We start from the raw sequence: 12367 nt of genomic DNA, 5'->3' as shown, positions 1-12367 counted from the left end.
CCCCATCCGGACATACCTATGCCCTCTAACTCACCATTCAATTAAAAAAAAAAAAGGTGCGAAAAATACAATAAAGGCACACAGGTTTCCATGGCAAAAAAAATCAACACTGTTTTTATTTATTATAAATCAGTACATTTCTTATAAAAACAAAATAAAAGGGGATGAAATAAAACCATTTTAGATGTTTAATTAGATAGTGGCCACCCACTTCCATTCAACCCAAGTCACAGTCTGTTGACTAACCAGCAGGACTAACTAGCTCATTCCAAAACACCCTTGCTTATAATGATCAATCTACAATTTGGATACGCTTCAAATGGTAATATTGTGGTTAACAACAATCTCGGCAAAGCATTCCAAGTACAGCAAATTAGCATGCCATTAGTTTCTGTGCAATTCATTGCAACCATTGCCAGCAGCAGTACTTGCATTATTTGTGACGTGTGCACACATATTTTGAGTGTCTAGCAGTCGAAGGACGTAAAGACTAAAACTCCTGCAGTACAACAAAAGCTCTGTGAGGTGCCCAGGCTTAATGCAGTTTAGGCATCCCTCTGTAACAATTACCCAAATTTTTGATACAAAATTCCATTATTAAAATGAACGAGGCAGCTGAGAAAAGCCAACCTCATTCAGTTGCATACATTAAAACTGTTTGTTGAAAGAAGGCGGACATGAAAATGGTAGATGTTGCGGGAGCAACACATTCTCACACCCAAGGCGTCATAATATGACGTGTGTGACCAAGTCTCAATATATGACGATTCGGGACGCCCCAGTGCGTCAGGAGACGACGATCAGGGACACGCTGGGTCACGTGGCTCCGCTGGCGTCACTGTTTGACGCGCGCTGTCACACGGACGTTATTCGACTATTTAACCTTCCCGTCACCCCGATCCTAATCTTAAGGCCCATAAACTGTGACCTTAAGGTTAGGACTGGGGTGAGGGGAAGGTTAAGTAGTTCACAAGTACTTCTAATGTCCGTCTCACCACCGGCGTCGGACACCGACGCTCTGGGACGCTGCGTCAGTTGTTTGTCCCTGATCATAGTCTCCTGACATGCTGGGGCGTCCCGAATCGTCATATATTGAGGCTTGGTCACACGCGTCGTATTTTGACGCCTTGGGTGTGAGAATGTGTTGGCGGGTCATGGGAAAGCACAGAAGCTGCTCACTGTTCAGGTAGCACTCAAAAGTCAAAGAACACTGAATACTGGAGACAAGAACAACCAACTGGGATTTAAAAGTACTCAAACTGATAAAAGTATGCCAAAGTAACTGTAATTTGTATTTTTTTAAATGCCCCTATGACTGAATTATAATGTCCTTTTCCTACTATCTGTGGGCCAATCATGATAAACTCACCCTTGCTACACGGACACATAAAACCATCCACTCACTGATTCACCATCTCATTTTTGTCACTTTGAATTGATTTTAAAAAGGTAGTTAAGACATGATTTCCCTTCTTCATTAGAAACGACCCCCTTGAACAAATTATATCTACCATGTTTCAAGATTAAATCTGCTCACGGCTTTCTGCTGCCCATTCACTGAGCTAACTCTGATGGGTTGTGGTAGGTAGGTGTATGTATGTATGTATATATATATATATATATATATATATATATATATATAAACATCAACCACATTCTTAAAACGCAATGGATGGGGGAAAAGTAAACCAATAACTTAAATAGAAGTGCTTAAAACAACAGTTCATAGAGCCCTTTCAACAAAATAAAGCATAGCAGTAATCCCATCCCAACATACCAGGAGAGATAACTGAATAACTGAAATGATAATACTAATATTCATCCAATGATTCCCACATGTACAGTTCACATATAGAGCATATCCTCTCCCCCGAGAGCAAATATGGTTTCTGGTCAGTGCCCCCCCCATGTCTGTGAGCCACGGCTCCCCTCAGTTTCAAGTCTATCTGTGGTAGGAGGACAATCCGTCTCCGTACACCTCCCTCCTTCTTCCTCCTTTGCCTTCAGTGCCTGCTCCTCCTCTCTTTTCCTGCGCTCCAACTCCCACTCCACAAAAGTGTCAAAGAGGCTGGGCCAGGCCTCGTCCTCACTGTAGTTGCTGAGGTCAGACCCAATGGCCTGGGTGAAGTTGAGGAACATGTTCCACGTGTCCCTGGAGATGCCCCGAATACCGGAGGGGTTCTCGGCTAGAAACTCCAGCCAGCGTTCCAGAATCTCCGGAGTGTCTTGTGTGAAAACCAGTCGCCATAGTGCGATGGCAATTTCCCGCTGAAGCGACCGTTGGCCCTCTTCGGCGTCCAGACCGAACTGGAAGGTGAAACGGTAAAGGTCCTTGAAGTTCTCTTCAACCTGGGCTTCCAGCAGCATGTAAGTGAAGCGTGAGCAGATGCCCTCAATACTGTCCGCCCTGATGGCCTTGCAGCCCTCAACAAACTCTTTCCTGATGACATAAAAACAGGATCAGATGTCACAATGGGTATTCAGAATTACAGTAAAATGTCATTTACAGCAGTTCTGTGAGATCTGCAAAACCAAACTTGCCCAGTGGTGTTTAAAAATATCAAGTAGATGAGCTTATCTGCTCAACTTCAACAGCGGTCTGGGATTTTCAACATCAAGTGTCATACAAAATGCTTACGCCAGCATTGCTTAACAATGAAACATATGTTGCATTGTCCAAACACTTCGGAGTGAAAAGTGCAGAGTTTAAAATCAAAGAGAGTGGGGGGGAGCAGAAACAAATGACTCAGCCACAAACGGAGCGCTATTCAGTGACAGCAGGCAGAATGGGGCTCTGGAGCAGGACACACTTCCTGTATGACCTGACTGTGGGGTTTTGTGTGTACGGCTAGCTTTCTATGAACAAGTTAGCAAACATTTAAGATTAGAGGGAACGATAAACTGGTTCTCACGCAGATCCAAAGGGCAGTGTGTGGAAAGACTTGATTTTAGAGTTATGGGAAAACAATTTTTGGATAAGAGGAGTGGCCAAAGGTTTTGTTGCTGTGCAAGTACCGAGGTGTGTTTAACCTACGGTGTTTTTCCATTGTCGGAACTTCAGGGTAAATTCTGGGAGGGGGAAACTGACCGGGAGATAAGATGTCCCGGTCCTCCCAGGTGTTGTGTCTCCATGCAGATTTAGCTCTTTCAGGACTTTGCACAGGCGTCAGCATATCGCAACTTATTTTGCAGTCAGTGATGTCATTGATCAGCTCCAAAAAGCATCCTCAGTAACATTAAAAGTTTTACTCTGTCAAAGTACAACCTAATTTAATCCATTCAGAGGATGAGAGCAGCTGCGTGAGGTAAAAAACAGAAGAAGCTTGGTTTTTTTACGCTGCGATGCGAGACAAAAAAGCCCAGTGAACTATATCATCAGTCGGAGCTTCTTTTCTTTTGCTTCCATTCTGCTTCACAAGCAGCTCTTCTAATCTTACTAATGCCAGTTGTTTTGGACGACGTCTGATGATGTAATTTCCTACAGAGTTACAACCAATCAGTGTGAGTTGACGAAGGAGGGGTGCCCAATCCTGGTCCTGGAGGGCCGGTATCCTGCAGGTTTTGGTTTTAACTCTGCTTCAGCACACCTGATTTCAATCTGCAGGTAATTAACAGGCTTCTACAGAGCTTGATGAGCTGCTGCACAGGTGATTCAACCTCTGAATCAAGTGTTTTGGAGCAGAAAAACAACAAAACCTGCTGGATACTGGCCCTCCGGGACCAGGATTTAGCACCCCTGCTCTAGCGGGCCCTTCCGAGTACCTACCCCTGTTTATTTAATCTGTTGGTTATTTGTTTGTTGAAAATTATCCATAAAATGGCCGTTTGGCTGGCCGGCCCGGTGAAACGGAGACAAGCACATGCTGTTGAGTTACGGTAAAATTACCCCGAAGCTCCGGTAGTGGAAATACGCTTCAAAATTTTAATTTGGTGGTGAAAAAGTGAAAGTAAATCCAAGTGCAACAACAGATTTGGTGCAACCCCATCCCTTCCAAAACCCTGTTGTACCTTGTGAACTTGCACATAGTAGCTGCTTGAAACTTCCAGGCGAGAACAAGAACACGGAACTCTGCGGGGTCCACACACAGATCGTTACAAAACTTTTCCATGCCCTCCTCCAGGATGGCATCTTCCTGTTCATCCTTGTAGCGTCCGAAAAGCTCCTCGATACGCAGCATGGACAGCCCGTCTTTATCCAGACATTCGTCCTTGCACGGATCCCTCATCACTGTGGAGATGATGGTCGTCTCCGCAGTAGCCTCTAAGGCTTTGGTGCCATTCAATTGTTCACTGGATTTGCAAGATGGGGCACTGGAATCTTCCTTGTGACTGCCCCCACTAGCACTTTCAACTCTCTTGTGGGACTTCGAGCTGCTCTCTTTGTCTCCACTCTTGCTGCCGAGCGAGGACGTCGGATTCTTACACTTGGTGACACACTGGCCCATGTCTTCCCTCCTGGTCCCCCGTCTGGCTTTCCTCCTCACCTTCAGTCCCCGTCCGAACCACCTAGGCGCCTCTGCTCTGGCCTGGCAAGATGTCTCAACATACCCTCAGGCCTACAGGGAGAACACATTTGTTGTTTAGTGCTATATTACAGAGTGCAGCTCAAACAGAAAATGCAATTATTCAGAAAAAATTAAATCAAGTTAAGCTTACCTGTGCCAGATCTGTCAGGTACCAAACGTCAGGGGGCAAATTTAAAACCTCTAAAGTACAAGAACCACACATTACTAAAGTCTTAAGGCAGAACACCAACAACAACATCAACGACTGACCAGAGACACTGATGGGGAGAGAGAGACACATGGGCGAGGCAAGACAAGCCAGCTTTATTTATGTAGCACATTTCCTACACAGGCAATTCACAGTGCTTCCCAGATGCAAGCGAAAAGAAAAAACAAGCTTTAAAATCAAAATTTTCACATAAAATTAGATTTAACAAAAGAAAAGACAAAGTTAAAAGACAGATCAGTTACAGTGCTGAAGGTGCAACATAAGATGAGATCACTGCAGAGCACCGGGCTAAAGACCAAGGGTGGCAGGTCATTTGCTGCTGTGGCCCCCCAGTCTCTAGAACTCTCTATCCCTGAGTACTACTAGCACCGCTTGGGCGGTATGAAAGTAATTGTGGATTTTTTATCTCCACAAGCCTGGAGGAGCTTCTGCCATGAGATGGTGCTGCTAATGCTAGCAGCTAGCTTAAACTAGCCGAGGCATTCTCTGCCGTTTGCTGGAAAGTAAAACACCAACGGCCTTCCTTGTCGTGAGTCAACATCGGTGAGTCCATGAACGCTAATTCACAGTGTGACGTAGATCTGTCAGGTTTTTAAATCCTCAATTTCCACCCTCTATTTTCTGTCAGAAGCTAATGCAGGAGAGGTGTAGGAGACTATTTTCATGTCCAGCCTGCATGAAAAACTCAGACTCATGGATTAGAATCAGTCAACCATACCTTGAAGTGGCTTCTAGGGATGGACAATATATCAGCATCAATATCAGTATTGGCCGATGTTAGTCATTTTTAACATATCGGTATCAGTCCGATAAATAAAAATGGGCCGATATTAACAACCAATATTATTTCCCATCTTGTCTCCTTTTGTTTGCCTGTTTCAGAGGGTGATGTGTGTTTTAGTCATGTGAACAGTGATTGTAATCATCTCAGAAGCGTAAATGTGTGTGCTGTGTGTACATAATAATGTAAATTCAGCTTTAATAATTTCATTTTATTCAAAATTACTGATTTTAGAATCATTGATGTCAGTATATCGGTCATCGGCCTAAATAGTGATCTTAATATCAGATATCGGTATCGGCCCTAAAATTTCATATCGGTGCATCACTAGTGGCTTCCACTCATATCAAAGATCTTGGGGAAAAATAAACCCACAGATACGCATCTAACCTTTTTCTATTGTACCGATTAACAACAGCTCAGCATCTTCGTTCTGAGCTACCTTGGTTCTGCTTCACATCTAGTTTTATATAAACACGAGTTATAAAAATCAGTTTCAACACTGGAGGGACATTTCCCCATAACTGCTTCCAATGAAAAAGACTTGTGACTTAACTACAGGTCTTATTAATGTCTTGTTCCTATCCGCTACTAAATTTAGTGGCTTTTCAAGATGAGCTTTTCTTTGCACCACATACATAAACAGTTTATTGACTGCCACTCGTCCTCTGCTTCATCCGAATGTCAGCATTTCTTGATGAATCTAAACAGGATCAAGTATCAACTGCAGAATTATTAAACAACGGGAATGATTAAGATATATAAAGGTCCTTCTCAAAAAATTTGCATTTGTGATAAAGTTCATAATTTTCTGTAATGTACTGATAAACATTAGACTTTCATATATATTAGATTCATTACACACAGTTGAAGTAGTTCAAGCCTTTTATTGTTTCTAATATTGATGATGTTGGCGTACAGCTCATGAAAACCCAAAATTCCTATCTCAAAAAATTTGCATATTATGAAAAGGTTCTCTAAACAAGCTATTAACCTAATCATCTGAATCAACTAATTAACTCTAAACACCTGCAAAAGATTCCTGAGGCTTTTAAAAACTCCCAGCCTGGTTCATTACTCAAAACCGCAATCATGGGTAAGACTGCCGACCTGACTGCTGTCCAGAAGGCCATCATTGACACCCTCAAGCAAGAGGGTAAGACACAGAAAGAAATTTCTGGACGAATAGGCCATTCCCAGAGTGCTGTATCAAGGCACCTCAGTGGGAAGTCTGTGGGAAGGAAAAAGTGTGGCAGAAAACACCGCACAACGAGAAGAGGTGACCGGACCCCGAGGAAGATTGTGGAGAAAGACCGATTCCAGACCTTGGGAGACCTGCGGAAGCAGTGGACTGAGTCCGGAGTAGAAACATCCAGAGCCAACGTGTACAGGCGTGTGCAGGAAATGGGCTACAGGTACCACATTCCCCAGGTCAAGCCACTTTTGAACCAGAAACAGCAGCAGAGGCGCCTGACTACAGAGAAGCAGCACTGGACTGTTGCACAGTGGTCCAAACTACTTTTTTCGGATGAAAGCTAATTTTGCATGTCATTCGAAAATCAAGGTGCCAGAGTCTGGAGTAAGACTGGGCAGAGGGAAATGCCAAAATACCTGAAGTCCAGTGTCAAGTACCCACAGTCAGTGATGGTCTGGGGTGCCATGTCAGCTGCTGGTGTTGGTCCACTGTGTTTTATCAAGGGCAGGGTCAATGCAGCTAGCTATCAGGAGATTTTGGAGCACTTCATGCTTCCATCTGCTGAAAAGCTTTATGGAGATGAAGATTTCATTTTTCACCACGACCTGGCACCTGCTCACAGTGCCAAAACCACTATGTTTACTGACCATGGTATTACTGTGCTCATTGACCTGCCAACTCTCCTGACCTGAACCCCGTAGAGAATCTGTGGGATATTGTGAGGAGAAAGTTGAGAGAAGCAAGACCCAACACTCTGGATGAGCTTAAGGCTGCTATCGAATCATCCTGGGCCTCCATAAAGCTTGGTTTATGCTTGACGCATTCACTTTCTGCGCGGTGATGCGGCTCGCGGCTGGAACGTGCTTCACAACTCGCAGTGTTTATGGTTTGTGCGGCTCGTCTCTGCGGTGAGACAATATTCTCCCATACTGAACGGGGCAGCATGGAGCTCTACAGCATGCATCCAACACTACACCATAGTAGAAGTAGAAATCACTGTTTACAACATGGCATTTCAGCATTTTTAACAGCGTCCTCGTCTTTTCCGACAGTGCGAGCTATTTCTCTCCAAGAATTATTAACAACATGTTGATCATGGTGATCTTTGAGAGCTGAATCATACAAATGTCTGTATTTACCAACCTCTGCCGTACTAGTTCTTGCCGGTCCGCCATGTTTTTCCGCGTCCGACCGTCCGCGTGGTTAGAAATTTTCCGAGGTGCGCGTTGCGGAAATTCTGGGCCGTGCGGAGGCGCGGTGGAGGGGCGTGGTTGTTAAAATGACGCAAAATGACGCAACTTTTCCGTGCGGACCTCGCGGACGCGTCAAGCATAAACCAACCTTAACAGGTGCCACGCCGCATTGAAGCAGTCATTTCTGCAAAAGGATTCCCGACCAAGTATTGAGTGCATAACTGAACATAATTATTTGAAGGTTGACTTTTTTGTATTAAAAACACTTTTCTTTTATTGGTCGGATGAAAAATGCTAATTTCTTTGAGATAGGAATTTTGGGTTTTCATGAGCTGTACGCCAAAATCATCAATATTAGAAACATTAAAAGGCTTGAACTACTTCAGTTGTGTGTAATGAATCTAATATATATATGAAAGTCTAATGTTTATCAGTACATCACAGAAAATAATGAACTTTATCACAATATGCTAATTTTTTGAGAAGGACCTATATATAATGAGCCAGAATTGTTACAGTCTCTTGTAACACACAGGGCTTGTCTTCAGCTCCTGCAGGGTGGGTGTTAAAGAGAGCAGAGTAAAAATCTGTGTTATGAGGGATATGAATGATGTACAGATCAATTTCATTCCATCCACCCACACAGCTTTGTAGGTGATGTCTCATCAGACTGTGTGCAGTCCGTGAATGTAGGTAGTTACTGTTTAAGCTAGTTGAACAAGCTAATTACTTGGGTCATATCCCTTGAAGCCATGTCAGCATTTTGTGTAATCCTTTGACTGATGTGATGATGGGAGCCAACAGAAAAGTGTTTCTACAGTTTACATTTAGGTTAGAGCTAAACCTGATGCCTCATGTCTTGTTGTTGCTGAGATTATTGTTGCAGCATGTGAAAATAATGAGGGAAGTGCTTTAGAAATATGTCGCTAATGAAGTCTGGGATCGTTTAAAACAAACCTGCTTTTTCATAAAGGGAGAGTTTCCAAAGCCCTGTTTGTTGCATGTTTTGATTGTTTAACTAACTTTTATCAGTAAAACTCTAAAAAATTGATACGTAACTTTGCACCCAGACACAACAAATCCTGTGATCATTTTTTTAAAATCAGAAAGACATTCCATTAACATTTTTCAGACTGAATGCTCAACAATGCTTCATATATTTTATATTCTCATAGATGTGGTTGTAATTCATGAGTAAAACCAGATCAATCACTTTTTGTTTTTACTTGCAAACATCAATTTGGTAGTTTGTTTAATCTGTAAATGCATCATTTTCTTTCCACTAACCTAATTACTAAAACAGACATGGTTACCACACACACACACACACACACACATGATGTGATGACTTCATGCATTATATCATAAAAGAGCAGCTGATGACAATTTCACTTACAGACACTCCGTCAGATGGCATTGTCTTTCAGTTCTGCTCCATCATTGTGACCTTGAGATCAGCAACGCTGCAAAGACACATTATATTGTCATCATAAGCAGAAAGCAATAGCTCTTCATTCCCAAATCTGCAGGGACTATTTTTGTCAATACAAAGAGAAAGTCAAAACTCTCCTCTTGCAAAATAATTATTGGACAGTTTTAAAATACCCTAAAATGACAGTTAGAAGTCATTGTGCAATATTTACACAGTGGGGTAATCTTTCTGTGTCTCCACTTGAAGGGTTTCTGTACAACTCTTTGCTTCCACAAAGAAAGAGTCTCACATGTTATAATGAAACATAATTCACAATGCTTAATGCAAAATACACAGCTTTGATTTTTAAACCCAAACTCAACTCTGTTCAGATCATTGATAAAGTCACTAGTCATACATTAATAAGAAGAGTCAGGCTTCAGGGGCAAATTGCCAGTACAGATCAATGTCCTGGACATGTAGAGGCACGTCTCCCACACTTCTAACTTGGCCAACTTCAAGTCTCTGACATCAGATGGATGTCTAAAGGCCCCCTTTTCCACAATAAACAGGCATCACCGTGTAACACATCCAGACGTCAATTTAACTGGATTAGCTGGTCTTAAAAACTGTCCGAGGCGAAGAGCAGCCCAGATATTAAATTGTAATATCTGCAGCTATGTTGTCACCGAGCACGAGCTGCTGGGTTTAAAAACACACATCTGATAACGATGATCTGAATAAGTTATGCTTGTTGGAGACAGACAAGCTCTTGATCAGGATCAAGGGAGCTTAACAGCACATGTACAGCACTTCCAAATGAAATGTAAACACTGATTCAGTTTCTGTTTAATAGTCCGCTTAAACTGCTTAAAGTAGTCGGGCAATACTCGCTAATCGGTTACTGATCAACGATCCATCCTCGTCACCGGGCCATTTAAACATCCACATCTAAAGTGCCTGGCCCTGACCACGTCGACATAGCTAAAAGTTAGCTAGCGGCTATGCTAAGTCTTCTCCGGCTGACACAACGAGATAAATATCCTCAAAAAGCTTACCTTTTTAGGAAAACGTAGGCCGCGTCATTTGAATGTACATCACTTCATAAATGTCACTGAAAACAAAGGTGGGCAAATAAGTTGGCCGAAATACCAGCAGTAACGAACTGAGGCAAACTCGTCGTCAGATTGTTAGCAAACTAGCAGGCAGCTGACCAAAAGAAAAAAAAAGAAAAAACTTCCATAATAAAGTCGCACTCTATTCTACCTTTAGGGAATGATAAAATGATTAGCAGTCAGAGTTTGTATCGGAATTCATTTTTGTTGGTTCGCAGTTTAAAACAAGTTAAAGAGCCACTCTCGGACTAAGGCTGCCTATTTCTTTGTGCTTCCCCCTTTTAGTCATTGAACTACATTATGGACATTTTCCTGCATCACTTCCTCTGTCTGTGCTAACAGCCAACAGCTGATCTCCATCTGAGCGGGGGTGTCACACCGAATTCTGTCACCATAATAGTTTGGGACTTGACCGGGGAAGTCGAAAAATGTTTTTGTTTTGTTTTCCAGAGTAAAACACTGGATATGGAAAAACAGGAAACAGTTTGTACAGATTTATTTATGCGCTCATTTGCATTTTTAAAATGTAAAGACATGTGGTACAAGTGTATAAAAAACACATCTGCAAGCAGTTTTTTTATTTAATTTTTTAATTGGAGGGTAATTTTATTTGCATTGAGTAGCTTGGTTTAGATTTCACACACCCACACCAGTGGCGGCTGCTGAAAATAATTCTTGGTGGGGCTATGTGAAATATTTCCCTTCTTAGTCCACAATTATTAAAATGCACAGTTGAAAAATGACTACAACTGCGAAACAATCATTAATTTCCCTCCTTTAAATAAGCAGTTTTACAGATTAGATAGATTTTCAAATTTACAGCTAAAAAGACTATAATATCAATAATACTCAAATAAATGCACACGCCAATCATGTGAGCCTTTAAAAGCAACCACAGTCAATAATTTCCATTTCTGTTTTTATTTCCATTTTCTTTTGACAAGCTTGAGTTTTCAGTCTCCTATGTCCTATTTATCTCTCACCTGCTCATACAAAGCATGCACACCTCAAAGCGCAGCACTCAGTGCCACCAGTAGGTTTAACAGGACATAGAAACTGAATTACATATCCTGCTTTAAAGGCACATTTGGCAGTTTTGCTTTCTTTAGCACCCCCTAGTATTCGTTTCGTAGAACCAAAAGCAAAACACATCTCTTTGCTGTGCATTTGTCTTTTTAACACTTGAATCTTAATTGCTGAAAATCTCCCCAGCCTTCCTTTGTGTCTACATGAGCGATTTATCACTAAATCAAACAAATCAGCTGTGTTCATGATCTAAAACACGAAGGAAACAGGCTGGAAGCAGGCTGCAGCACCAAGTATGTCAGCTCTATTTTTTCTAAGCCCAACAGAGTAGACCGGCTTTCAATTCAACTTTGTTTTTCACCTTGTTAGTCATTTTCATTCCCACTCCTATTGCGTAATATTGTTTTTGAACGATTAAAAGTGCAGAGGACAAGAACTTACATTGAAAAAAGTGTGGGGGACACCCCCCATCCCAAAAAACAAACAAACAAAATTATAATAACAAAAACTACGTCCATTGTGTGTCATCAATGGAAACCTTTTGCCTCATTCACTTGGTGGGTCAGTAAGCTTAGAGAGCCAATTGTAATTTGAGGATTGAACTGCCTGAATGTCTTTTTGTTTATCATTTTAATAATGTGACCAACTCTGTGCGGTGCATATGTATGTAGTGGAGGCATAGTTACATCATTGAACAGGACTGACCCACACAATGACAACAAAGGTCTTCTGATTAAGAGAGTTGTCATAATTATTTCATCCATCCATTTTCTGAGCGCGCTTGTCGACGCGGGGTCGCGGGATGGGGGTGGGGTGGGGGGGCTGGTGCCTATCTCCGGCGGTCAATGGGCAATCATGCGGAGTACACCCTGGACAGAGAGCCAGTCCATCACAGGGCAACACAGAGACACA

The 12367-nt window shown here is 42.2% G+C and overlaps 1 protein-coding gene across 1 annotated transcript; it reads right to left on the bottom strand.

Annotated features, from left to right (window-relative positions):
• Positions 1 to 85: 85 nt before the first annotated feature.
• Positions 86 to 10757, bottom strand: dcun1d3 (defective in cullin neddylation 1 domain containing 3). Its single transcript, XM_015963477.3, has 5 exons — positions 10373 to 10757; positions 9300 to 9366; positions 4657 to 4706; positions 4009 to 4556; positions 86 to 2440 (listed from the first exon to the last, which is right to left on the bottom strand). Exons 4-5 carry the CDS (start codon positions 4443 to 4445, stop codon positions 1894 to 1896), a joined length of 984 nt encoding a protein of 327 aa, XP_015818963.1. The 5' UTR covers positions 4446 to 4556; positions 4657 to 4706; positions 9300 to 9366; positions 10373 to 10757; the 3' UTR covers positions 86 to 1893.
• Positions 10758 to 12367: the final 1610 nt, after the last annotated feature.

This window comes from Nothobranchius furzeri, chromosome 16 (assembly GCF_043380555.1).
Source record: "Nothobranchius furzeri strain GRZ-AD chromosome 16, NfurGRZ-RIMD1, whole genome shotgun sequence".
NCBI lineage: Eukaryota > Metazoa > Chordata > Actinopteri > Cyprinodontiformes > Nothobranchiidae > Nothobranchius > Nothobranchius furzeri.
Note: the sequence above shows the minus strand (reverse complement) of the source record. Positions and strands in the feature narration are given on the sequence as shown.

Excerpts from the sequence above, each read along its gene's own strand:
- dcun1d3 (XM_015963477.3), bottom strand. The coding sequence starts at position 4,445 with ATGGGCCAGTGTGTCACCAAGTGTAAGAATCCGACGTCCTCGCTCGGC. Across the intron at positions 2,441-4,008 it reads ACTATGTGCAAGTTCACAAG|GAAAGAGTTTGTTGAGGGCT; the intron begins GTACAACAGGGT and ends TTATGTCATCAG.